This window comes from Bos indicus x Bos taurus, chromosome 3 (assembly GCF_003369695.1).
Source record: "Bos indicus x Bos taurus breed Angus x Brahman F1 hybrid chromosome 3, Bos_hybrid_MaternalHap_v2.0, whole genome shotgun sequence".
Lineage (NCBI taxonomy): Eukaryota > Metazoa > Chordata > Mammalia > Artiodactyla > Bovidae > Bos > Bos indicus x Bos taurus.
Genome location: NC_040078.1, coordinates 102,752,578 through 102,778,423, shown reverse-complemented (window position 1 = coordinate 102,778,423; position 25,846 = coordinate 102,752,578). Strand labels below are relative to the sequence as shown.

General features: G+C 49.8%; 2 protein-coding genes across 6 annotated transcripts; both read right to left on the bottom strand.

The window, feature by feature from the left end:
* Positions 1–170: 170 nt before the first annotated feature.
* On the bottom strand, positions 171–25,843 carry ELOVL1 (ELOVL fatty acid elongase 1). 4 transcript variants are annotated; one of them, XM_027537527.1, is made up of 15 exons: positions 25,757–25,843; positions 24,055–24,173; positions 22,945–23,089; positions 22,268–22,408; positions 21,992–22,073; positions 21,384–21,632; positions 20,593–20,653; positions 4,857–4,963; positions 2,291–2,350; positions 1,970–2,160; positions 1,670–1,750; positions 1,490–1,546; positions 1,294–1,399; positions 1,075–1,211; positions 171–906 (listed from the first exon to the last, which is right to left on the bottom strand). In XM_027537527.1, exons 1-15 carry the CDS (start codon positions 25,760–25,762, stop codon positions 685–687), a joined length of 1,764 nt encoding a protein of 587 aa, XP_027393328.1. In that variant the 5' UTR covers positions 25,763–25,843; the 3' UTR covers positions 171–684. The 4 variants fall into 4 exon arrangements, with proteins under 4 accessions (XP_027393328.1, XP_027393331.1, XP_027393332.1 ...); XM_027537530.1 differs by lacking the exons at positions 20,593–20,653; positions 21,384–21,632; positions 21,992–22,073; ... (2 more) ...; positions 24,055–24,173; positions 25,757–25,843 and adding an exon at positions 4,056–4,148 and having other exon boundaries at positions 4,857–4,968; XM_027537531.1 differs by lacking the exons at positions 20,593–20,653; positions 21,384–21,632; positions 21,992–22,073; ... (2 more) ...; positions 24,055–24,173; positions 25,757–25,843 and adding an exon at positions 4,079–4,148 and having other exon boundaries at positions 4,857–4,957.
* On the bottom strand, positions 5,596–11,669 carry LOC113890015 (transmembrane protein 258-like). Of its 2 annotated transcripts, none has more exons than XM_027537538.1 (3): positions 8,528–11,669; positions 7,877–7,923; positions 5,596–5,683 (listed from the first exon to the last, which is right to left on the bottom strand). In XM_027537538.1, coding segments are annotated over exons 1-3 (270 nt in total). In that variant the 5' UTR covers positions 8,750–11,669; the 3' UTR covers positions 5,596–5,682. The 2 variants fall into 2 exon arrangements, with proteins under 2 accessions (XP_027393339.1, XP_027393337.1); XM_027537536.1 differs by lacking the exon at positions 5,596–5,683 and adding an exon at positions 5,908–6,304 and having other exon boundaries at positions 8,528–11,655.
* Positions 25,844–25,846: the final 3 nt, after the last annotated feature.

The window sequence follows — 25,846 nt, the reverse complement described above, 5'->3', positions numbered from 1 at the left end:
GGCACGACCTCTGTCCCAGCCAGCAGCCTTCCCAGAGGCTCCTCCCTACTATGATCAGAGAGCTAGAAACATCCATCCTGTGGGCACCTTGACCATCCCTCCTGTTTGCAGACAGGCTGGCAGGCTTTGTACCCACTCTTCCATTGACACATGTGCACACACAGCCACCATGCTTTCCTCTGTCACTTTTAATAAAGACATAAAGGAGTGAGCAGCCTCCACAGGCTGTATTCCCAGGCCCCTCACCCACCCTGACCTTTGGCCAAGAAGCTCCTACTTCATTGTGGGGTGGAGAAGTGGGGAGCCTGGGTCCACAGTGACAGATTATTGCTGACCTCTTCAGTGTGAGGAAAAAGGCCACAAGACCCTGGTGGGGGCCAGCCCTGAGTGCTCCTCTCCCAAGTGTAAGGCAGGGAGGGGGAAGTAAGTGTCCAGCCCTTTCAGCCCCCGGCTCTGGAGTGGCAGAGGGCAATGAGGCCACATCCCTGGGGCTGGCCGGGAGAAGTCAGGGAGGAACGGAAGCGGTGGTCTCTGTGTACCAGCTGTGGGAAGCAGAGAGCTGTCTGCTGCTCAGTCCTGACCACATAGCCCTGGTCACAGGTGTAGCTGGGGAGGACAATGACAGCTGCTGCCTAAGGTGCAGTCCTGAGGCACTTAGGTGGGCACCAAGCTAGGCCATGTTTCTCAGTTGGCCTTGACTTTGGTGGTACCTGGAACTCCGTTTTGCTGAGATACACGGGGCAGCCGCTTGCCTTTAGTGTAAGACTGATACCAGAAATTGGAGAAGAGCACGAAGAAGATGGTGCCGTACATCCAGATGAGGTGGATGATGACTGGGTACTGGTAGTTACAACTGGGCAGGAAGTAGTATTGGGAGATGTGCAGCGAGACCAGGACAAACTGGATCTGGGACCAAAAGGCATGGGTCAGAGGACACAGGGAGAGAGGACTGGAGAGCAAGGGGACAGAACACAGTGGGGAGGGCTGGGGTCAAAGGTGAGGTAGGCTGGATAAAGGTAGGGTCCAAACCCGAATGTCGGGGGGACGACTGTGGGTCAGGCTCGGGCCCCTCACCAGCTGGATGGCTGTCATGTGCTTTTTCCACCAAAGGTAGGGCTGAGCCACAGGCCCAAGGGCAGACAATCCATAGTACAGGTACATGACGACGTGCACAGAGGAGTTGATCATGGCGTGGAAAGAGCCCATTCCTCCTGTGAGTGGACAACAGGGTCAGGAGAGTCAAGCCTCTGGTCCCCAGTACCTGTCCCTCCCCCAGTGGCCTTCACCACTCACCTGGGGCTATTTTTACCCCCCACCACCAGCTCCAGGGAAGCACTGAGTGATGGAAGACATGTAGGAAGGTCACCTGTCCGTCTTTCTTCCGGAGAACAAAGATCAGCTGAGAGAATTGTAGGGGGAAGGGGTTTCAGAGCCAAGGCCTCTCACATCTTTCTCCCCACACGTTCTCAAATCTCACGAAATTACTCACTGTATCTATCAGCTCAATGAACTTGGAGAAGAGGAAGAGCCAGGCCACTCGAACCATCTGTAAGAAGTCAGGACATCCTTAGGACTGCCAAGAGCCTCTCTAAACGTGTCTATAAGACAAGGCACATCCAAAGTGCTCTTACCCCTGGCTGTTTGGGGCCTGGCCTCCGCCGCCACTTACCCTCAGTGCCTCCGGGTTGTTGGAAAAGTCCACTGGGTCGCAGCGCCAGGTGTAGGAACTTAGCCAGCCAGACATCAGGAACTATGAAGAAGTGTGGATTAGAGAGCTAGACATCCCTCCCTCCTCCAAATCTCTTTTGTTCTCTAGACCAGCGGTCCCCAATCATGGCCTGGAGGTTGGGCACCCCTGCTCTAGATGGAGAAACAGAGCTGAGCCTCTCTGGAAAGAAGATGCCTCCTCTAGCCCGAGGGCCCACCCATTATCCTGGAGGAATAAAGCTGAGGCATCCCAGGGGCCTACCTCATAGACAATGTAGAGAGAAAGTGCCACCAGTGAGAAGTTGTAGACAACCATGAAGCCACGGAGCTGGAAGGGCTTCCGGTTGGCCATGATGCGAGGGCCCAGTGAGAGAACGAAGTATACATAGGTCAGGAGGATGGAGGTCATTAGCAGGGGGGACTCCATCAGAGGGTAGCCCTGGACCCGGGGATCTAGGAATAAGGGTCAAAAAAGGAAGGGTCACAGAGTCCAAACAGGCCCCACCAGGTTTGCAGACATGAGGTCAGGTCACAAAGGGTCAAGGGGTCTGTAAGGAGGAAGGGCTAGTAGACAGCATCTCACCTGCATGCTTCATCATCTCCTGGTACAGGTTCACAATAGCCTCCATCCTCGCTAAGGGCTCTGGCGAGGTCAGGATAGGTGTCAGAGAGGGCTGACTGTTCCCCCAACCGCCCCCCCACCCCCAATTTCACCCTTGACCCATAGACAGAACACAGACCAGACAGGACAGTTCCAGACACCTTGCTGCAGAAAGGACAGAGCAGTGAGAGGAAGGAGTTGCTGGGGACCAGAGCGAGGAGGCGGCCATGGGGGGCAGGGATGGGGTGTGTGGGGGATCTGTTTCCCACACATCCTGCATGCCTGGGAAAGGCTGTTCTGCCCTTTCTCTCCACACCTTCCTCTCCCCTCCTCACACTCTGCTCCTCTCCAGGGATTTCTACTTTCTGACTTCCACTCCCTTTTTCTTCCACAAGAGGACTCTCAATTTCTGGTCTCCTTCCATAGAGGCTTACCTCCTACCACCAGGGAATTCATCTCCGGGACGACCCTCCTCTCCCTTCCTCACCAGTCTCTCACCTCTCCAGAGGTCCTCCCCTTTGATTTCTCTTGCCCCATTTTAGGATGCACAGCTCCCAGGATGGTCCCTCCTGTCCTCTCAGGAACTGTCCCTCCCTCCTCCCCCCTGCTGAGACACTCCCTCGGGCTCTCCTCTGCCCTCCTGGGCTCTCACCTCCAGCCTCTCCTCTGTCTCAGACGCTCTCCTCTCACCCTTCCTTTCCAGAAGCCTGGCTCTTTGAGACTCCTGCCCTGGCGGCTCCACCTGTCTGACTAGATCTGGCAGCAGCCCCGCCCTCTGCCCACCCCCACAGCACAGCATCCGAGGTGGAGGGTGGGTCCAGGTCACAGGTCAGTGCTTGGAGGACCCACCAGGATTGAGAAAGCCAAGTAAAGCGCAGGACTCACCACCCACCCAGCCACCCCGGATCAGTCAGATGAACTCTAGGTTTTGAGACAAAAACTTGGACTCCTGCCACAGGCCTAGCCTCTGCCCAAAGAGAACTGCTGAAAACCCATACCCGGGCATCCTCTCCTAAATGAGCCATAAATTCTCAGGCTGTCCTACTTCAGAATGGGTACCATCACCCCCTCTCCCAGGGAGGGGCCGGGAGCCAGTGGCATGTGAGGAGGTGGCGAGTGGGAGAGGTCTCAGGAATCTTCCCCTCCCTCAAGGAGGGCTCATAATTGACTAGGCCCTCTCCCTCTCCAAGCCTGAAGGAATGTCGGGGGAGGGCTCAAAGGGACACAAAAGCCTTGGCCAGGAGGAGAGCCCGGGACTCCAGACAGACAGCCCCCAAGGGGCAAGGCGCTCCCCAAACAGCCAGCACAGCAGGTGCTCTGCGAGCTGTGTTAACTTGGGTTGGCCAGGTTCCCTCCACCCAGAGAAGCAACCCTGCAGGTACCAAGTAAAGAACACAACTTCTGACAGTCACGGGGGCTGCACACACATCTCACAGACGCTCCCCCAACCTCTACGCCCACCCACAACTGCCCCACCTCCGTCAGGCCCCCAGCCGTCCCATACACACAGCCCCTGCCACAGCTCTCCCTCCGCCCCTGCGACAACTCGCCAGTGGCAGCACACGCATGCACACACAGAGCCCACCTGCCTCCTGCCGGCTGCAACTGCCCTTGTCTGACACACTACCCGGACAAGTCTTTGTGGACTTTGACATGCACGGTCTCTAATACTCAGGCCTGCTCCTAGCTACGCGCACACTGGCAAACACACCTAAACACACATGCTCCTTCACAGGAGCCGCATTACCATGTGCAAGGGCTTGTGCTCACATGCAGGTTTCCTCTCGCGTCTGTGAGTCTCAGATGAGCGCGGTCACATACATAAACTCACACAGCCCACCTGCAGGTGAATGAAGCCAACATCACCCACACCATGTGCAGACATAGACCTACCCGGGGTCATGCACACCCGCAACTCTCTTTTCACCGATGGCAGTCATCATTCATTCATTCACAGAGTTTTGCTGGCTGCTTATTCCAGGGTAAGGCCTGCCCAGAAGCATGTGCTCTAACACACAGCTCCTCCTCGACCCATGGGAGCTTGCCAGCTTGTTATCTCCCAGTCTCTCTCTGCCACCATCCCCAAGTTCACCTCCCCCACCCCACACACGCAGGCACCCTGGAGGTCAGGGGTGGCTCCAGGCTTCTGGAAGGCCCTCTCCCCAAGTTTGAGGAGAGTCTGGGTGTGTCCCCAGTAGGGAAACTCGGTCTGGTCCTTCCTTGCTTTAAGATGGATGGAAGGGAAAAGGAGACAGGCAAAGGGAGCAGCGGGGGTGCAAAAGGGCGCCAAGGGGAGGGAGGAGTAAGAGACGGAGAGGGGCCAGAGTAGGAGGTGGTGGAGGAAGGCCCAGGTTCAAGCAAATGGGGGCCAGGCGCGAGGGAGGCTGCTGGGGAGGCCCAGCCCCGGAGAGCTGGGACCTCCCACCCACTCTCCACAGGCACAGCCTCGCCCACAGCCTGGGCAGGGCAGGGCCGGGCCGGGCCGGGTGGCCCAGGGGGTCAGGGGCCTGGGCACGTGGCGAGCCCGCCCTGGGAGGTCCCGACTCACCAGTGGGGGCCAGGCGGGCAGTCGTGGAGGGTTGGGATGGAGCAAGGCTGGAGAGCAGTCCCCAGGGCCAGCCTGCCTGCCACTTCCTCATCTGCTGGGCCGACTTTCTGTCACCAGAGGGGGAGAGGGCGGGCCGGGTAGGGGGCGCACGCTGATTGGGCCTCTGGTCGAGGCAGGAGGGGCCGGCCAGCCCCGGCTCTGCTGGGCCCGCAGGGCGGAGGCAGGGGCGGGCCGCTGGGCCCCTGGCAGGAAGCGCGCCCAGCCCCAGCTCCCCACCCCTTTCCGCCGCATCGCCTCCCGCCTCGGTCAGCTCGCGCGGCCTGGCCCCGGGCCCTTGCCCGCCCAGGCTGTACCCTGCGCCTTCCTAATGTTTAGCCCCTGCGTGGCCTCCTTCTGGACCCTCTGGGATTCGTCCACCAGCACGACAGCTTCTATTCGTAACCGATCCACCCAACCTGGGACCTTGGAGCAAGTTCCGGGGTCAGCCGTCCCCTCAGAGAGCTCCCTCTCGAGAGAGTGGGACCCGAGGGGTGCAGGCAGCCTCTCTATGCCCCGATAGTGGACTCGGTCGGCGGGAAGGTCTCAGCCCAGGGAGCCGCTGTGTGGGGAAAGCTTCCTTACCATCCTATAAACTTGGGTGAGCCCAGCCTTTGGAGTTGTTGAGAGGACCGTGTGGACCGGAGGTGGGAGAATACCAGTAGCCCGGGGCAGGGGAAATTAATGAATCACTGGCTACGCTGGCCTCTTCAAGGTTGTGAAAGGAAAAAGGGGAAATGAAGCCAGCTGTGGCTGAATGTTGAAGGCCAAATGGAGCAGTTTGGTTTATTCTGGAAGCAGAGGAGAAACCAAAGAGTTTTGAGGAGGCTACTATCAGACCTGTGTTAGTAAATATCCACATTATTACTGACCACCTACCACGTGCAAGATGGGGTTAATTGCTGGTGGCACATCAATGAACAAGGCAGATGCTGTCCTCACAGGGGGTTTACTGTCTAGCCAAATCACTTCACACTGGCAGCCAGTGAGAGAGGGTACTTGGCGGGTCGGGGGGCGGGGGCAGGTGAGAGAGCACCCTCACCCAAGAAGGTCTGGAAACTGACAGGGTTGGAAAAATAGACACTGGAGGTTTCCCCGAGACAGCTAGTCTTACTCTGTACACTTAGTTGTCTATCCGGCTCCCTGAACCCCCCTCACGCCATACACTCACCAACTCTACAGAACCACTGGGGTTAAGGACTAGGTTTCAGCAAAATGAAATCTGTATCTCCAGCAGCTCCGGGATCAGTGCTAATAACTGCACACAGTGATCAGTAACTGTGCACAGGACTGTCTGACGTACACGTGGAATTCAGAGGAGGTGGCGGTTTGGGAGAAACAATGTGTTCATCAGCAGTGGAATGCAGCTTTGTGGAGGGGCTTCCCTGGTGCTGCAGCAGTAAAGAACCTGCCTGCCAATGCAGGAGATCCTTGGTTAGGAAAGATCTCCTGGAGAAGGAAATGGCAACCCACTCCAGTATTCCTGCCTGGGAAATCCCATGCACAGAGAAGCCTGGTGGGCTACAGTCCATGGGGTCGCAAGAGTCAGACACTTAGCCACTGAACAACAACAAGCTATGTGGAAGTGTAGTCTTAGAGTTAAGAGGTCAGAGCCAAAGTACAGTTCTGATCCAGTCCACAGAGTACCTACCAGTACCTACCCTTGAAAGGAAATGGCAAGAGAATTCAGATATTCAAAAAGCTCAGACTAATTAGCGTTGTACCTGAAGGCCTATCTGATCTGGTCCTCAGCCTCCCCGCATTCTCCTGGGCCACATCTTATGCTTTAACTGTTCCCCAAGGATATCAGCATCTTTCATATACACCCACACCTCCAAGCCCTGTCTCCTAACTCAAGATAAAAGCAGCTTTTCCAGGCAATAAAGCAGTCCCTCCCTTCGCTTTCACAATCTCCTGCAATGCAATTATCTGCATACCCCTTCACTGTAAGTTCTTCTCAGCAAGGACCAATATTTTGGTTGTCTCTGTACCTCTAGTATCTGACCAATGTTGGACTCATCTGCCCCTCCACAGTGTTTGCAGAGTATTAGAGTGAATGAGAAATGAGAAGGGGAAGAGAGGTCGAGGGACCCAGAGTCAAGTGGGGAAGACAGTAAGAATTCAAAAGCTTTTCTACTTGCCTTGGGATGACAGTATCAGTTGAGTCAATAAATATTTATTGTTTTAGGTATACTTCAGTAGCCCTGGGGGTCACACCTAACTCCAAAGACCTGATTTTAAATCTCCAGTTAGTACTTACATGACTTAATGTTAAGTGGCTGAACCTCCAACAGCACCTATCTCATTAGATTGTGAAGATTAAAGGAGATGACCCAGGTAAAGTACTCAGCACTGTTTCTACCTCGACATTTCATAGCCAAGGGGTGAAGCAAGAAGGTATATTCTTGTATGTCGATTAATGAGCATTCGTTCAACAAATACTTCCTAAATAAACTGTGCAAAGCACTGTTTGGAGAGCACTATTGAGAGGTTTAGACTAAGTGTCCATCTAGAGACAAACAAAGCAGACTGTTATAAATGATGAAACAGTTCCTGAGGTTAAATATGGTAGAGATGTGTGTGTGGGTGCTGTGCTCAATTCTGTCCAACTCTTTCCGACCCCATGGACTGTCACTCACCAGGCTCCTCTGTCCATGGAACTTTCTAGACAAAAAACTGGAGTGGGCTGCCCTTTCCTACTCCAGGGGATCTTCCCAACCCAGGACTCAAACCCACATCTCTCGCATCTCTTGCCTTGGCAGGAGGATTCTTTACCACTGTGCCACCTGGCACAGAAAGAGATCTTCCACTATCCATTAGTCACCTGGACCACACTGGTATTGATGAATGACCATAGCAAGCCCTCAGGAAATGCCCACTGACTACATGAACATGCCCAAAGACTCACTTCCTTCAGTTCCAGTCCTAGTCCTAGGAGAAAACACCTTCAAATATCTGATACAGACCACCAAACCAGGTCCTACCAAATGGCTTCTCCAAGGCACTGGGGTTCCTGAAAAATATTCACAGTCTAGAAAAGAAGACAGATAGATAAATTAACAGTTACAATAGCAAGTGGTGAGTTAAACCAAGAGGGTTAAGAGAGCAGCAGGGGTTGGGGGGGGCACCTTACTCCAAGGTGGGGGTTAGTTCTTGAAGGCTTCATAGAAATTACACCAAAGCTGGGTGTTAAAGAAGGCAGGGAAACGTTTTCAGGCGGATGGAAGCATGTGTGTGAAGGTATGGAAGCAGGAGATATGGCCCGCATGGGGAGTTCTGGGGAGTCTCCAGTCCAGAGGGCGAATGGGTAAGGGGGGAACGTCGGCAGGAGTCAGTCATGAAGAGCTCTGTATGGCCTGCTACAAAGTCTGGATTTAGCTGTTTATCTTTTTTAGCCCTGGCTGCACACCAGAATCATCTGGAGAGTTTTAAAAATATCAGTGCCTGACTCTCACCTCCAGATTGATTCTAAAGGTTTTGACTTTGTTTTTTCACATATATGCCTTTACTGTGAGCAGCAGGTAGGATACTTCCAGCAATAGTAGAAACAAAAACCAAAAATTAATTTACCAAAGGAAGGACTCAGTGAGGACCCTTGGTTGAAACCCTTGGGAGCTCAGACATAAGACACTGACCCAGAGCAGCAGGCAGAGGACTCCAAAGCCCATGAAGAGTGAGGCCACCAAAGAGATGAGGAGTTCTTTGTAGATATGCCAAGTGTACTTGGTGGAGGTGACCTTATAAACAAAGAGCCAGGAGGTGAAGAACATGTCAGCGGCCAACAGCACCACAGTCATACGGGGAAAGATAGCTGGGTTCACTGGACGGGGATATCTACTCATGGCCTCTAGCTCCATTTTGCTGGGCTCAGGGTAATCCACTGCTCCTCTAAGGGTTGTTTTTAATGGAAAGAGGCTTAAGCGTGTTTATGTGCTGTGTAGAAGACAATGAGATACGGCACACACAGGGTTTAGACTTTGGCTCAGGAAAACAGCTTATAGGCTGAAATATACAGAAAAGAAGGGTAAGTCTGTCAATGCACTGCTAGGAAATGGGACCACTTAGAACCTGCAGGGAAGCTGGTGGAAGATCTTGGAGGTAAGAGGGTCCATGGGACGCTACCTCCACTGGAGGCAGGCTGATAAACTGGAGAAGCTGAAAGAGTCCAGGAAGTCGTTCTTGATAAGGATAAAGGCCAGATGTGTATGTGGGTAGGGAAGAATACCAAGTCCAACAGCTGAAACTCCCCCTGAAATTCATGGAGCCTTCCTGACTAAAGGGAAGTGAGGTGACAACTTCCCCTGGGCCCCACCCTCTCTGACTCACACCTCACTCACATGGGCCTTTCTCCATTCTCTCTCCCCAGAAGATAAACTACTGATTTACCTTCTCCAAGGGTTCAGTCTGAAAACCACCATCTGTATGAACTGAACTCTAACAACTCTTATTTCCATGATCATGTGGTTTTATGTGTTTCTGGGGAAAAAAAAATCTAAAGGGAAACCGGATCAAAGAAGCAGAAAAAGAAAAAATGGTAAAAGGTATTATCTGTATGCGCCTGCAAGGGAGCCGGTGGAGCAGTGGAGGGAACAGGGTATGGGGGCGACAGGCGAAATGGCTGAGAACAACAGGTACTGAGGGTCAGAGGCTGAGAGGCCACAGGAGTGGCAGGTAGAAATGGAAGCAGTCTCCCAGGGCCTATGTCGAGCTTCTCCCTTCCCCACCTGTAAGGGACAAAGGGCACTTTCTAACTGTATCCGCACAGAGGAGCTGAGGGGAGGGCTGCAACCTGAGGACAGAGGAATGAAGATGAGGGGAAGGGCTTGTCGGTTAATGATTCTGCATGTCCATGGGCCTCAGTCAGCTCGCTGGTGTCCTCTGCCTAAGGTTGGGACCTTGGCTGAAGGAAGGACATCCAGCCAGCAGAAGAGAGAGACTGCATGCAAACACTCATCATACTATCTGAACTGGGGGGCTGCCTGAACCCGTGAGAGGTCAGGGAGACAAAGCCTGATCTGTTGTAGGTAGCCAGTGCCAACACCCTATGAGTATTGTTCAGTGTTCACTGAACTGAGGTTTAAAAAAAAATTCAGTCTGGGGGAAAGGGCTGTGATAAAATGTGCTAGAAGAGTTCTGGAGAGAGAAAAGGGAAGGCTTTTGGTGAGGGGACAAACCAGGGGAGGTTATCAAGGTGGACGAAAGAGAGTTAGCAAGATCTGGAAGATGTGAGAGAAAGGCCAAAAGGGGGAGAGAGAAAATACAACACTTTCCCTGGCAAGCATGGGGCCAGCTGCTTCCCATATGCTCTTATGGTTCAGTTCTCTAAGGCAAGTACTGTGATCACTGCTGAACAGATGGGGAAAGGATGGAATCAGAAAGGGCGAAGGATTTTTTCTCAAGGTGACACAGCAAGTGAGGTGGAAGTAACATAGATGGTTCAAGCTGAGGAAAAAGCATGGACAAAGGGGTGGATGGAGGGAAGAAAAGGACAGGAGCAGGGAACTGGAAGCAGTTCTATTTGGTGAAAGGATCCAGTGAATGAAAGGCCTTCATATGCTAGGTTAAAAGTAGATGGCTCCAAATCATGAAGTGTTTTGAATGAAAGAAAGAGGAGTTTTGTTTGTACTGAGATGTCCCTGGAGATTTTTAACGGGTTGGTATGATCCCCATTGTTATTTACAAAGAAAAACCTGGTGACAGTGAGATTATCAAGAGGAAGGCAGAGGAAGGGAGGCCAGCAAAGAGACCAGCTCAGAGGCACAGGTGTGACACGGTGAGGGCCTAACCTAGGGCAATGGAGCAAGAAGGGAGAAGAGGGGATGGGACCAGAACTGACAGCCAGGCTGGCAAGCTGGATAACCCTGTGGAGCAGGATGGAGGGAGTGAATGCAGTTTGGGATATCCTGAGTTTGAGGAAAGATGGCCCCTTCCACAGGCAATCTGAAACACAGTACTGTAAGTTTAGGAGAAAGGATGGGGTTTGGTTGTGGTGGGGGCTGGGGCGTGGGGGACAATATCTGTGAATTGTCTGCAGAGATAAAACCACACACAGTGGACTGTTGTAGCTTTAAGTCCGGTTGCATTCAGATACTTTCCCATCCCCCTGCTTTCATTTCCTTTATGGAATTTCTGCCCAGCCCCACTGGTGCTTTAGTCATGGTGTTCTCTCCATTTCCCTCCGTGCTTCTAATGGCACAGAATCCAAGCAACAGGAGAGTTCTTCCACAAGATGAGCTATATGTAGTAGAGTGGAGAAATGCAGAGACAGAGCTGAGACAACACCGAGCCCCTGACCTGCCTGGAGCCAGTCACCCTTCAACTCCCCATCTGTATAACCCAAATCCATTGGGTCTCTCTTTTTTTTTCAGTTAAGCTAGTTTAATTGTACTATGTTGTAATCAAAATAGTCTAACATGCTATGTGATAAACACAAGATTTCTCAGGAGAGTGTAAGGGATTGCTCAGGGGAAGGAGAACAGTGTTGGCATTTCAGTGCTGACTATATGCCTGGCAGGCCTTGTATATGCCCTTCTAAGAAGCTTGGACTTTATCCTATAGTAAAGTAAGAGCTACTTAAGTTGAATTTTAAATATGCTAAGTGGAAGGTACCTTTCACTGAGCATATTATGGGATTATAGCACCAATTTAGGAGGTAGAAATCAAGGGTCTTGGAAGTAAAGTAATCTGCCTAAGGTCACATAATGGATAAATGTCCAGTTCAGTTCAGTCACTCAGTCATGTCCAACTCTTTGTGACCCCATGGACCGCAGCACGCCAGGCCTTCCTGTCCATCACCAACTCCCAGAGTTTACCCAAACTCATGTCCATTGAGTCGGTGATTCCATCCAACCATCTCATCCTGTCATCGCCTTCTCCTCCCGCCTTTCCCAGCATCAGGGTCTTTTCAAATGAGTCAGCTCTTCACATCAGGTGGCCAAAGTACTGGAGTTTCAGCTTCAACATCAGTCCTTCCAATGAACACCCAGGACCAATCTCCTTTAGGATGGACTGGTTCGATATCCTTGCAGTCCAAGGGACTCTCAAGAGTCTTCTCCAACACCACAGGTCAAAAGTGTCAATTCTTCATCGCTCAGCTTTCTTTACAGTCCAACTCTCACATCCATACATGATCATTGGAAAAACCATAGCCTTGACTAGACAGACCTTTGTTGGCAAAGTAATGTCTCTGCTTTTTAATATGCTGTCTAGGTTGGTCATAACTTTCCTTCCAAGGAGTAAGTGTCTTTTAATTTCATGGCTGCAGTCACCATCTCCAGGTCGGGTATAATTTAAGAATGGTCAACTGTAAAAGGGAGGAAGTGATAAAGACTTCACAGGAGTAGGTGCTATTGGGAGGACGAATTGTTCCCTAGGTGAACAGGAGGTTGGAGCAAGAAAAAGAGAGGGCAGACACACCAAGGAGAGAGCAAAGCATGTTTAAGGCATGGAGGTGTGAGACAGCACCTAGTCCGCAGGTATTGGCCATAGCTTAGAGTATAGTGACAAGAACCATGGAGTTGCTATGGCAAAACAAGGCCTAAAGGACTGGTGGTGACTGTGAAGGGAAGAGAGCAAGCATGGAGCTCTGGTGTGCGATAACCAGTGGATCACACAGCCACCGGTGAAGACCTAAGCCTGGACTGAGTGAGCAGGGACAGAGAAGAACACATCCCAGCTGCACAGGGAGACCTCTGAATGGTGAAGGCCCCCCTTTAGATGAGATGTGGGCAGACTGGAACTGGGTCTTCAAATGGTGTGGACAGGGAACAGATAGAACTTAGAAGGGGTGAAAAGGAACACTGCCAGTGAGGAAGCCTGTCATATGGTCTCAACTCAAAATCACAGTTTAGGAGACCAAACTGGGCTTTAATAGACAACTAAGAGGGAGAAAGAAAGTTCGCACAACTAGATCTGGAAATGACTCATTGCATCAGGCAAGCCAATGCAGAAATGTTCCAGTGTCTGCTCTGCACACAGTGGGGGATTAAATGTGCATGGAGAGTCTCTCCTAGTGTGAACGTAGCTATGAGCACAGATGAGCTACAGAGGGAGGAAGAGTTACCTCCGCACAGAGGGACTGGTCAATGATTGATTGAAGCAACAATTGCTGACAGCAGACTTTCAGACACTACCCTGAGGATAGTTAATATTTACTGAGCTTCTACTATTGTCAGGCACACTATCCTAAGTGCTTTGTATGTATTAATATATTTAAACTTCACAGAAGCCTTGTGAAATAGCCACTAGTATTATCATCCCTAGAAATAAGGAATCTGAGGCAGAGAGAGGTAAAGTAACTCGCTGAAGGCCACACAGCTAGTAGGTGGCACAGCTAGAATTTGAACCTAAAGGAAATCAACCCTGAATATTCATTGGAAGGACTGATGCTGAAGCTGAAGCTCCAACACTTTGGCCAGCTGATGTGAAGAGCTGATTCACTGGAAAAGACCCTGATTCTGGGAAAGATTGAGAGTAGGAAGAGAAGGGGGCTGTAGAAGATGAGATGGTTAGATAGCATCACTAACTCAATGGACATGAATTTGGGCAAACTCTGGAAGATACTGAAGGACAGGGAAACCTGGCATGCTGCAGTCCATGGGGTTGCAAAGAGTCAGACACGACTAAGCAACTGAACAACCCGGCACTAGAAAATGCTCTTTTAACCAAAATGCTAGATTATACTCTCTCTCCAAGGTCAACCAAATAACAACAGTAATAGCAGCAGCGACCACTTAAAGTGTTTACAGTGGGCCAGATGCCATGTATGCCAGGCATGCACATTTCTTGCAGAAGAAAATATAGCTCTCAGATAGAAGAACTGGATTCACCCTTTGACAGTGCAGGGTGCTTGAACTTGGGGGGGCAATAAAGAGCAGCAGGAGCTAGGATAAGTTTGTACAAGGTACAAATGTACAGCATAAAAGAGCAGGTCATTGACCACACCTAGTGGAAATGGCACTGGGCTATGGACAGACAGCTTTCTCAGAAAGCTTCAGAGTGTGACCTGTGAGCTGAATTTCGAAAGAAAATTGGATATTCATCACCGAACGATGGGACAAAATGTTCTGTGCGGAGGGAACAGTGGGAATAAAGGTATGGGAGGCCAAAGAGAGTTACATTCAGGAAACATCAAGCAATTTGTACAACATGGGAATAGATTGGGTGGCAGGACAGTACACAAATTAAGTTGGGAGAAGTCAGGGAGCTAGATGACAAAAATCTCGACTTGCTTTTCCAGGAAATTTAAGCTGTTTTTCAAACTTGTCTGCTGCAGTAAATGTAAAAAAAAGAATAAATATCCCCAGAGAATTTAGCAGCTTAGTATGAAACCCTTCGGACTAGTGGTAATTCCCCAAAGTCTGCTTACTCCTTACTGCATGCCTGATAATTCTGCATTTTGTTTAAGTTACTTAGCCTCGAGTAAAATGGGCAGCTAGGATGAGCTCTACCCTATAACATTCAGTATGCCTGGCTCACTGCCCCTACCAACCTGCCCAGTATGTGGACCCCAGTTTGAGAACCATAAGAAGGAAACTATCAAAAGGACTTTAATCAAGGGAGTAATGTGATCAGTAATGTGAGAAATCTGTATGCAGGTCAGGAAGCAACAGTTAGAACTGGACATGGAACAACAGACTGGTTCCAAATAGGAAAAGGAGTACGTCAAGGCTGTATATTGTCACCCTGCTTATTTAACTTCTATGCAGAGTACATCATGAGAAATGCTGGACTGGAAGAAACACAAGCTGGAATCAAGATTGCCGGGAGAAATATCAATAACCTCAGATATGCAGATGACACCACCCTTATGGCAGAAAGTGAAGAGGAACTAAAAAGCCTCTTGATGAAAGTGAAAGTGAAGAGTGAAAAAATTGGCTTAAAGCTCAACATTCAGAAAACGAAGATCATGGCATCCGGTCCCATCACTTCATGGGAAATAGATGGAGAAACAGTGGAAACAGTGTCAAACTTTATTTCTGGGGGCTCCAAAATCACTGCAGATGGTGACTGCAGCCATGAAACTAAAAGACACTTACTCCTTGGAAGGAAAGTTATGACCAACCTAGATAGCATATTCAAAAGCAGAGACATTACTTTGCAAACAAATGTCCGTCTAGTCAAGGCTATGGTTTTTCCTGTGGTCATGTATGGATGTGAGAGTTGGACTGTGAAGAAGGCTGAGCACCGAAGAATTGATGCTTTTGACCTGTGGTGTTGGAGAAGACTCTTGAGAGTCCCTTGGACTGCAAGGAGATCCAACCAGTCCATTCTGAAGGAGATCAGCCCTGGGATTTCTTTGGAAGGAATGATGCTCAAGCTGAAACTCCAGTACTTTGGCCACCTCATGCAAAGAGTTGACTCATTGGAAAAGACTCTGAAGCTGGGACGGATTGGGGGCAGGAGGAGAAGGGGACGACAGAGGATGAGATGGCTGGATGGCATCACTGACTCGATGGATGTGAGTCTGAGTGAACTCCGGAGTTGGTGATGGACAGGGAGGCCTGGCGTGCTGCGATTCATGGGGTCGCAAAGAGTCAAACACGACTGAGCGACTGAACTGAACTGAACTGAACTGAATGTGATCAGATCTGCACAAATCTCTGGCAGCCACATGGAAGATGAGTTGGAGTGGGCAAGCCTGGATGCAGGGCATCCAAACAATACTTTTAAGGCGAGGCTCCAGGCCTAAACTACAAGGCAGGATGGATGGATCTTGGGGAGGCAGAATTGACAGGATTTGTATCTGACTGAGTGGGGGGTGGGGCGGTGCTGGGACACAGAGTGGGGAAGTGTTTAGGACAGTTTCCATAGACCTGGCTTAGGTCACACCTAGGATACTAGAAAAGAAACAGGTTGGAAGGGAAAGATGATTGGACTGACACATTCAGAACCTGAGGTATTTGTGGATCATAGGGGCAGAAATACGCAATAGGCATCTGCATGTCAGCAAAGAGGTCTGGGCTGTCTGATAAAACTTGTTTGAGTTATGTACATAAAGGTGGTGGTCACAGAGACAGCAAGTAGAATTAGAAAAGAAGGTTAACAACAGAGTCCTGGAGAATAACAACATTCAAGAAGCAGGCAGAGGGACAGAAGGCCAAAACCTGCAGAGAAGGGATGGTCAGAGAAGTGGGAGTCAGTGAAGGGGAAAAGGTGGAAGAGCAATGGCCAGCACTGTTTAAAACCATGGAGATAAGTAAGAGACAGAAGGACTGAAAAAAGTCTGGATTTAGCTCTCAGGTCAACAGTGATCTGAGACAGGCTAGTTCCTGAGGAAGAGTGGAAGTGGGGCTAAAGAGTGAGTACGGGGCGTGAAGGAAGATGGTGGTGGTAGCCTCTGTATTTCAAGAGCATGGCCGAGAGTCAAGTGAGTGGTGACGTGGGCTCAAGGATTAACACGGAAGGATACTAATCAGGGTCATGAAAATGTGTGCAGCCTAGAGAAATGAGTACAAAAGAACAAGGATGGTCTACACATGGGTTGTGGGCCACGGAAGATTAATTATCAAAATGACCATGAAGGAGGGAAATTTGGGCAACAGCAGGGAAGGGAATGACATGGCAGAGGAAACACAGGAAGGGGAGCAGCCCGTGGTGCCTTGGATTCAATTCCATGGGGAAGGTTATCATGTGGAAAAGTATAATTTGCTGTCTTTAGGTGGGGGAATCTCTGGTACATTTATCTTGCCCAGAGGAGAGAAAGAGATGCCTGAGTGGGAAGGTGACCTCTGGCATTCAATGCATTTATCTCTGTTGTAACTTTTACTAAAGAACTAGTGCAAGTTAGGAAATAATTTTAGGGAAGTGGTCCAGAGGGAGGTCTGTATTTTAAGCTGCAGGTGACAGGGAACTTTAGGAACAGTTTGGAGGGGTTCAAGGGATTGGCAGGCTAGTCTAAGAAAAACTTTGCCTATCATAACATAGTCATGTGATGAGGAAAATGAAAAATGCCTGGGGATATACAGGCTTCAGAATCATTGCCAGAGACTTGAAAGCTAGGAAGTATCACTGGGAGCACCCAGGTGAGAAAACTGAGGCCCAGGGAAGTCAGGGGCCTTGTCCATTGTGTACTTGGGGGAACTGCCATGTACATATGGTAGGTGATATCTTGAGAGCATGTGAGCTGATCAAGAGGTGACAACAGAGAGCCAGAACCTGCCTCAGTAGAAAGTAAGAGACAGAAGCTAAAGGGAAGAAGAGAGGAAATTTGTCCCGTAGGACAAAATACATCTTGAAGCAATGACTGGAGTTTCAGTTAGAAAGCCCCACCTGCAGGGTGGTAAACTCTTTCCAAATGTTAGCCTCTGTGTGTTCAAGGCTGTCAGGCCAGAGCCACATTGAGCCTCCATAAGTTGGTACAGTGAACCCTCCAGACTGAATCACAAAGGGACCACAGCCCCCAGCCTTACTCCTGGCCTACTGCTAAACTTCAATAGGCTAACCCCCACAACTTGGAACAGATGGAAGAAAACGTACATCCCTTGGCGGTTTCTCTAGACAGTAATCAGGAGCTGATCTAAAGTGGCCTTTGGATGGATTCCGCCCCCGTCCTGCCTGGTGCTGGGATCAGCTCACACGGCTCCTGTGTCCACAAGGCACAGAGAATACATTGTCCATAAGGAGGATTATTCTGTACAAGAAGTTTAGACAAAGGGAGAGGTTGTTCCCAGCTGCCTGGGGGAGGTGGGAAGGGGGTGGGAAAGGGACTGGCCTTGCACTAGGGCATTCCTGCAGAGATCAGCTTCCTCCCTTCAACAGCAGGACAGGAGGTGGGCACTATACCGGCTCTGGTTCAGTCCAAACACCAGGACTGATTATGGAGTTTGAAGGAGCACTTAGCTGAAACCTATCTACCTTGACTGTTTCCCAAGAAAGTGCAAGGTCAAGTTACATGACCTAACTAGGTAGGGCAGCAATAGACATCAGCAGAGGAAGAAAACAGGGTGACTGGGGCAACGTGCAAAAGAGAGGTTCAGCAATGAGAGTCCCAGCCTCAGGGCAGAGCTGGAGAGGGGGCGGTCCTAGCAATGGGTGTCATGCAAATACCGATGCAGTAAGCCTCCACCTTCAACAGGATGACCTCTGTGCTGCACTTAAGTTTAACAGCTGCTGCTTCTTTCGCCATCCCAGACACACACCTGGGAGACAATGGTGTGTCCTAATCTCATTTGCCCCGGTTCCCCAAGAGTAGAAGCAAGCACAGGCCCCAGGCAAAACAGAAACATCAGAAACTGGACAACACTACCAGAAGGGAGGAAGAGTGCCATCTTTTTATCTTAAACCTGAGCAAGGGGGCAGCAAGTCAATGTGCTCTTCTTGAAACTCTGTAGTATTCTCTCTATACCCTCCGTTAGGGATGAGTGTTAGGGGTGGGAGATGCTCTCCACTGAGACACTTGTTGGGCTGTATGAGCCCCACAGTTGGTGACGCTGCTAGGTTTGTGCACTCCAGAGGACCCGGGGTTGGGACGCTGGGAACGAGAGCATGTCCTCTCAGAGGGAATACAGACGTAAGGACGGTTTGCTTAAGGGCATGAGATGGAGGTGGGGTCCCGAGTATGCTCCTCTTGGGACAGGAGGGCACTTCAACTCTGGGAGGGCAAGGAATCCATTTCAAATAGTACTTTGGGAATGACATTGCTATTAGTCTGAGACAACAAAGACACTTGGGGTTGGTTTCAATAGGTTTGAAAGTTTTTAAGAAACTTTCAACAGGAAGGAATCTTTGGGTGGAATAAAGGACAGTGGTCACCAAGCTACTCCAGGGGTTTTGGAGACACACACCTTGAATCCTATCCAATGTGACAGTGAGCTCGGGTATTTCCAGTGCAAACGGAAGAGAGGAGAAGGAACAGGTGAGTAGGCTGACAGATCGGTAAGGCAGCCCTGCTGTAGTGGGGAAAACCCCTGACACTGCCTCAGAGCTGACGGCAGGACTCTCCATGCTCTGTGTACTATGATCAGTGAGCTGTGTGGACACATTTCTGGTCGTGATGGAACTAGAATGGATGTGACATCTGTGACTGCTTTTCCAGTCCTTTGCTGCCACAGCCTGGCAGAGTCCTGCCTGGCACTGAACAAATACCTAAGTACTAATACGTGACAGAAGAGAACAGAAAAAAGGCAGCTGGGAGGAATGAGCAGGCCATTTTATTACCTCTCAGGACTTTTAGATCAAACCTACAGATAAGAGAAAAAAAAAACAAAAAACCTAAGAAAACTTTTTATTGGAGAACAAACAAGAATTGCCTTGGGACTTGGTGGTCCAGTGGTTAAGACTTTGAGCTCCCATTGTAAGGGGCCTGGGTTTGCTCCCTGGTTGGGGAACTAGATCCGATATGCTGCAATTAAGAGTTCACCTGCTGCAACCAAAAATCCTGCAGGCTGCAACTAAGACCCAGGACAGCCAAATAAATAAGTAAAATTTTTACAAATATTGCCTTGCAGCAACCTTGAAAGTCTCTGACATGTAGTCTCCAATCCCCACATAGCTCTCTCAATTTACCTGCTGTAGATAACCCTGACACAGTGGTCATCAACTTAAATAACTTTATTCAGAGCAATCCTTTGGTCCACTTCTGCTGACTCAACTCCTGCCCTTGCTTGCAAAGGAGAGCCAAGAAAGGCAGCTTAAGCTGGTGACCCAAGCCCACTCTCCTCTCCAGCTTTATAGAAGCAGGCAAAAGTGCTGGCGGCTGCCACCTCCCACCATCCACTTGACCCTTATTGGAACTACTGGCTCTATGGACTGGAGAAAAGCCATGCTAACTGAGCCCAGGAACCAGGCATACTTTGAGGATGACTCAACCATGACGAGAGACGGTGTGAGGTGCAATTCCTCTTTCCCTCCAAAATATGAAAGAAAAAAAAAAAGGTCTGGAGAACAAGGGATATTTTCACATGCTCACAAAACCCTTTCTCATGTAGCCCTGCCTGGCAGAGCCACTTCCTGAGGAAGCTCCCATCTACTGGGACTTCAACATCTTCCCTCACAGGCCCAGGGTTGGGTAAAGGATAGGGGACTCTGACTATTTCCCAGATGAGAGCTGAACTGGCTTCTGAGAGGATGGAGAGTAGAGCAGGCCCAAGCTTCTCCAGACTTGTAAGTGGATGGTCTGTCTCAGCCCAGAGGCCTCGTCACCTGCAGCCTGGAGAGATGGCCAGGCTGGAATCTGGGAAGCCAGGCCTGTGGAGGCAGTGGGCCTCTAGGGACACAGAAGCTGTCACCATCTCTGGCAGCACAGAATAAGCACAGGATTTCAAACAAAGCTGAGCGGTCCACGATCTTGTGTCCATCAGCTCACCACAGACATGAAGCAGTCTCAGATCAGGGCAAGTTCTGGATCGAGGACTGAGGAGGGGACAGTGGGAAGAAGTGGCTGGAGAAACTCTCATTTATTGAATACTCATTATTTCATAGATTGTGCTAAGTGTTTTACATCGTTTTCCCATTTTAATCCTCACAACAACCCTATGAGGTAGGTATTATCATCATTTATAAACCAGAAAACAGGCTCAGAAAAAGTAGGTCACTTGCCCAAGGTGACACAGCTAGTTGGCAGTGGAGATGGGATCTGTCTGTGGCCGAAAGCCTGTGTTCTTTTCACTGTACCCATCCAGGTCAGCTTTGGGCAAAAGGCAGTTTCACTGCCCAACTCTGAAAAGAACACCTGGGAGTGGAGGTTGCCACTCACACTCACCGCTGGTAGGGATGCATGGAAGCCGACTTGATGTTGGTTTTTATCCCACTTGGCATTTTCCCTAAAAAAAAACATGAAGAAAGATACCTGAAGCATAGTCAGATGTTCATCATAAATCAGAAGTGCTGCCTCCCAGGTTCCCTTCTGTCACCTCCTCCATCAGCTCAGAATCTGTGGCATCTGACCTTGGGTGACAAGGCTGAGGTACGGCTCCCTGCCCAGCCCTCTACCTGAAGATGGTCAGGACGAGGAATAGTGGGAAGGGCTGGAACACATCCCTGGAGGTTCCTGCTCCTCCCCTAATAGAAAAAGAGAGCTTGTCCCTTTGCCTAGACAGCTTGGAAGAAAATATTTCTTCTAGCTGCTTATATCCAAACTCCTCCAGACTGTTCTTATAATTACTAAGAGTGAGCAGAAGAGACAGTATACAGAGCAAGGAATACGCATAGCACTGGAAAACCTGCCTGCTTGTCAACTCCTAACACACCTACCCAATGATCCTAATACCTAGGGTGAGACACTGACAATACACCTACCCAAAGTTAAAGGGGACAGAAGGGTAGCTAAGGGCAATTTCAGTCAAAGTTCTTTCTCATTGTCTGGTGTCTGTTAACAGAGTTTCAAATGGGACTTTCACTCTCAAGAGTTTTTTTCCAGGTCACAGTCCAAGGGAGAAAAGGAGAATCTCTCCAGCCCTGGGGATGGGGTAAGGGGGAAGTGTGGCAGATAACCCAGTTTATTTTCACATCCCTGCTCAAGGTCTGTCACCAAGCCAATCTTTGTCACCTTACCTGGCTGACCTGCTTGGGCCATCTGCACCCCACTGAGCATTGGCTGCTGCTGATTTGGAGCTCCTGCCATCTGCACCTGCTGTAATCCTGAGGCTCCTGCGAGGACTGTTCCAGCTCCCGGCTGGCCTGGCTGGCTAGGACCACTGCTGCCTGCAGGCCTCCAGTTAGAAAGCCCCTTTCCAAAGGCAACAGCTGCTACTAAGGCGTTGGTATCTGCTGGGTTAAAGGTCTGCTTATTCGGCCGGAGACCTGAAAGGCAAGGTAAGTGGAGACCCTGAGGTATGCCTCTGGCCCTGGACTTCATTTAGCACCAGTATGAGTGCCAGGGCTTGGAGTTCTGACTTTGGTAGCATCCAGACTTCCTGGCAACCCAGAGGAAGAGCCAGAGGACCCCCATGACTATCTCAGAATTCGCCCTTCTCCCTTTGCTCCTTTCTCCACCTGCCCCAGCGCTGGCCTGAAATATAGAAGGCCAACAGAATAGATGCATACCCTTGGCTAAACAGCACATCCCTGCATCCTCATTTCACCACTACCTACACCACCCTTCCTATTCCAATGATCTTATCCCTCATTCCCCCACCACTTTGCCACCAATCCCTCCATACCTCCACTCTCTGATTCTCGTTCCTCTTTGCTGATTTTCTCCAGAAGGTTTGAGCACATTTTGTTCAAGCTCTGGATCTGTTTCTGTAACACATGTAAGTTTGTACAGAAGTTAGGGCAAGCAAGAAATGATTACAGGAAAGTTTCTTCTTTGAGCTATTCCAGGGGCAATGGAGGCATAACCAACTGCCATACCCTACAGTACAGGAGTGGGAATACTCAGCTTCTCATGGTAAAACTCGAGGGTGTAGGGCAGCAGGGCAGTGACTCAGTCCAACCTGCGCTGCATCAGCACCAATGCGAGCAGCATCTGTGGTCAGCTGCTTCTCTTGCTCTTCAACCTCAGGGTCAGGCTTGGTTCTCAGATGGTCAGGGACCACCTCGTGGCTGAAAACAGGTACCCGTCCTTCAGTCTGCCTCTGTAATACACAGATTTTATTGATCCTACTGTGGACTCCAAGAAGATTCAATTCTGGCCTGATATACACATAGTTCCTTCCACAGGCAAACACTGCATTTTCAGGGAAAACACAACCTGAGACTAATAATATCTGGCTTCCTAAGACACCATTCCCCTCATTCCATCCTTCAACTCTATCTACTCACACCCCATCTCTACCAGATCTAAGGATAAACCCCTCTCTGCCACATTTTAATCAAAGATTGAACTAGGAAAGGTTACAAAAAACAAACGTTTTGCTCGAGACAGGAGGTGGAGGAAAGAGGGAAAAGGTCTTTATCTTGGTGCTGTAGGCCTCAGGTTAATTTAGCACTCTTTGGGAGTGGTTCTCCCAAACTCCAGAAGGACAAAAAGCAAGGCCTCCAAAATGTAGCCCCCACTTATTGCCATACATTATTGCATATTCAAAATTTCTAGAATAGAAACCAACCACTGTGCTGTCAGTCCTCACGTAAGAACGTTGTTTCCTAAGCTGCATCCCTCTCCTCCTCTTACCATGAGATCTTCATCTCGGTCTGGGGACAACACCAGAGGGATGATAACTTGGTTGCGGAACAGTGGTGTCTTTTCATGCTTCAAGACCTTGTTCAGAGTGTTCAGCTGTCCAGAAAGCAAGGCAAAGCTGTCCAGGACAGATGGCCTGGTGGTGGTAAGAAGATGTCAGAATGTTCCTGGTAAAGGAGCCTCAAAAGGGTCCCTTGGACTAGGAATAACCAGACTTACCCCCAAAACACTCACAGCCCTACACTGGCCTGGGCAAGAACTAGACTGGCTCACAGGGATTATGGGGTTAAAAAGAGGGATACACTTTGAATTTCTGACACAGATGCAGAAAAAAGACAGGTTATTATAGCAGTCCCCACTTATCCTAAGTTTCACTTTCTGAGGTTTCATCTACCTGTGGTCAACCACAGTCCAAAAATATTAAATGATAAATCCAGGAAATAAACAATCCATGTTTTTAAACTGGGAGGTGTTCTGAGGAGCATGATGAGATCTTGCTTCATCCCACTCTGTCCCACCCGGGATGTTGATCATCCCTTTGTCCAGCATATCCATATTGTATACGCTACCCACACAGTAGTATAGGAAAAAAAAGAAAAAACCCACAGTATATACAGAAAAGGATTCAGTATTATCATAGTTTCGGGAACCCACAGTGCGTCTTAGAACTTATGCCTGGACAATGGCAAAATAGGAATGATGGCTACACTATTAATCACTAGAACTTCAGAAACTGGGTGAAAGATCCCTTTCCAGATCCAAACTTTCTGAGTAGATTGGACCTAAAAGACTTGGCAACACCCGTGCAAGAAATCCAGTATGAATACTGCAGTGGGAGGACCCACTGCAGGAGGACCTCATCCTGGAGAAGTCAAACAGGGAGAATCAAAAGCTAGAAAGAACCTGGGTTGAGAAATTGGGCATTTCTCTACTTCCCATACAATTGGGGCCCAAGGCCAACTTCAGTGTTAAATGTTGGGAAACCCAGCTCTTTCTAAATCAAAAGATGTTGGCAAAGTGATACATGCTGGAGATACCCTATCCAGCAGGGGGCCTAGCCCACCCATGGAGCCCTCCCCAGCTTGCCCTGGCAACTCTTACCAGGTCAGCCGGTCATACTCGTTCTCCAGCTTGTAAATGAAACTCCCCAGTGAGTTCTTCAGATCAGCCACTTGACTCAGCAGTGCGTCTAATGATGCCTCAAGCTGTTTTTCCTCCCTCTGAGCCAACAGTAATAGGTTGGTTACTCAGATAAGTGTAAGGATGATGCATATAGAAGAAGGCTGAAAAGCCAGGGTGACAGTGTGCAACACCAGTACAGTGACACAGAATCTCATTGGCACAGGGAGAGTCAGGTTGTTTACTGTATTTGGTGTTAGGATCACAGATAGCATCAACCCTTAGACCTTTAAACCCATTCATCTGACTGCAATTCCTCTTACCTACTGATTCCTTCCTCTCATTGCTTTTAATCCAGGCGTGACTGTTTCCCTATATTAGGCTTGGTTTTTCTCTGTTCTCCCTCATTGGACAATTTTCACCAGATGTAATACCTGGGATTTATTATGTTTGGGACACCTCAGCAGCATACATCCTCTGGCGTCCTCTGTTCTAGAACCTGCCTTGTGAACCTGGCTCTCCTTGGCAATGACATAATCTCTGAAAACCTACCTACACAGGAAGGCTCCTCTGAATACTGCCACGGTCACCACCTCTGCCACCCCCACCTTCCTCTTCCCTCAGCATTTGCTGTTTCAACCTCTTCCTTGCTAAATCAACCTGCACTCACTTTATTGCTGTACCAATATTCCTGTGCCCCTTTCTCAAGCTTGCTGCTGCTGCTGCTAAGTCACTTCAGTCGTGTCTGACTCTGTGCGACCCCATAGATGGTAGCCCACCGGGCTCCCCCGTCCCTGGGATTCTCCAGGCAAGAACACTGGAGTGGGTTGCCATTTCCTTCTCCAATGCATGAAAGTGAGAAGTCAAAGTGAAGTCGCTCAGTCGTGTCCGACTCTTGGTGACCCCATGGACTGCAGCCTACTAGGCTCCTCGGTCCATGGGATTCTCCAGACAAAGAGTACTGGAGTGGGGTGCCACTGATGTACTGACAACTACTCTTGTGCAACAAACAGTGACAAATGAAAACCGAAACAAAACAACAACAAAGCTGCACAGGCCCCTAAGCACTAGGCAAACTATATTAAAAGCGGAGGGGTCTTCATGGCATTTCCTTTACGTCTACGATCTCCAGTTTTATCTCATTTCACCCTTTAACTACTAGGGGTACACACTAGGAAGAATGACGCAAAACTGCAAAACCCCGAACGTGCAGGACAGGAGCCGGGTTCCACCCACGGTCTCAGATTATTTAGTCTGGCTTCTGGCCACCACGGTCCCACAATTCCTTCCACCCTCGGGCTTCTCTCCAATTACAGATTCTCTGTTCTGTCGACATCCAACAGCCTAGGCTGGGGCCTGAGCCCGAGCCCAATCCACCTCTTTCTTCAGCCATCTTTCTTGGACTGCACCTTCCCAAATTACAACTTGATCCTTTTCCACACCCTAGCAAGACAGTGCTGCCTTCTCCGTCCCAACTTAACTGCAGTTTCTGTCTCCTGTCAGCCGGGCTCCACCCCATCCCCCTCTAAAGGTCCTCGCCCCCATCGCGCGTCCCCTTATCTCACAGTCGCGGTCTCGACCCCGTCCTCTCAGCCCTAACTCCTCACTCTCTCCTCGGCCAGCCCACTTTCTGTCTCGTTACCCAAAGCTAGTTAGCGGTCACTAGCTCCAAACCGGTCCTCACCTGCATTGCGGCGGCGGGGGGGCGGTGTCAATCACTTCCTCTTCCGGTTCCCAAGTCAGCCAATTAGAAAGCCAGAACTCGACCCTCCCA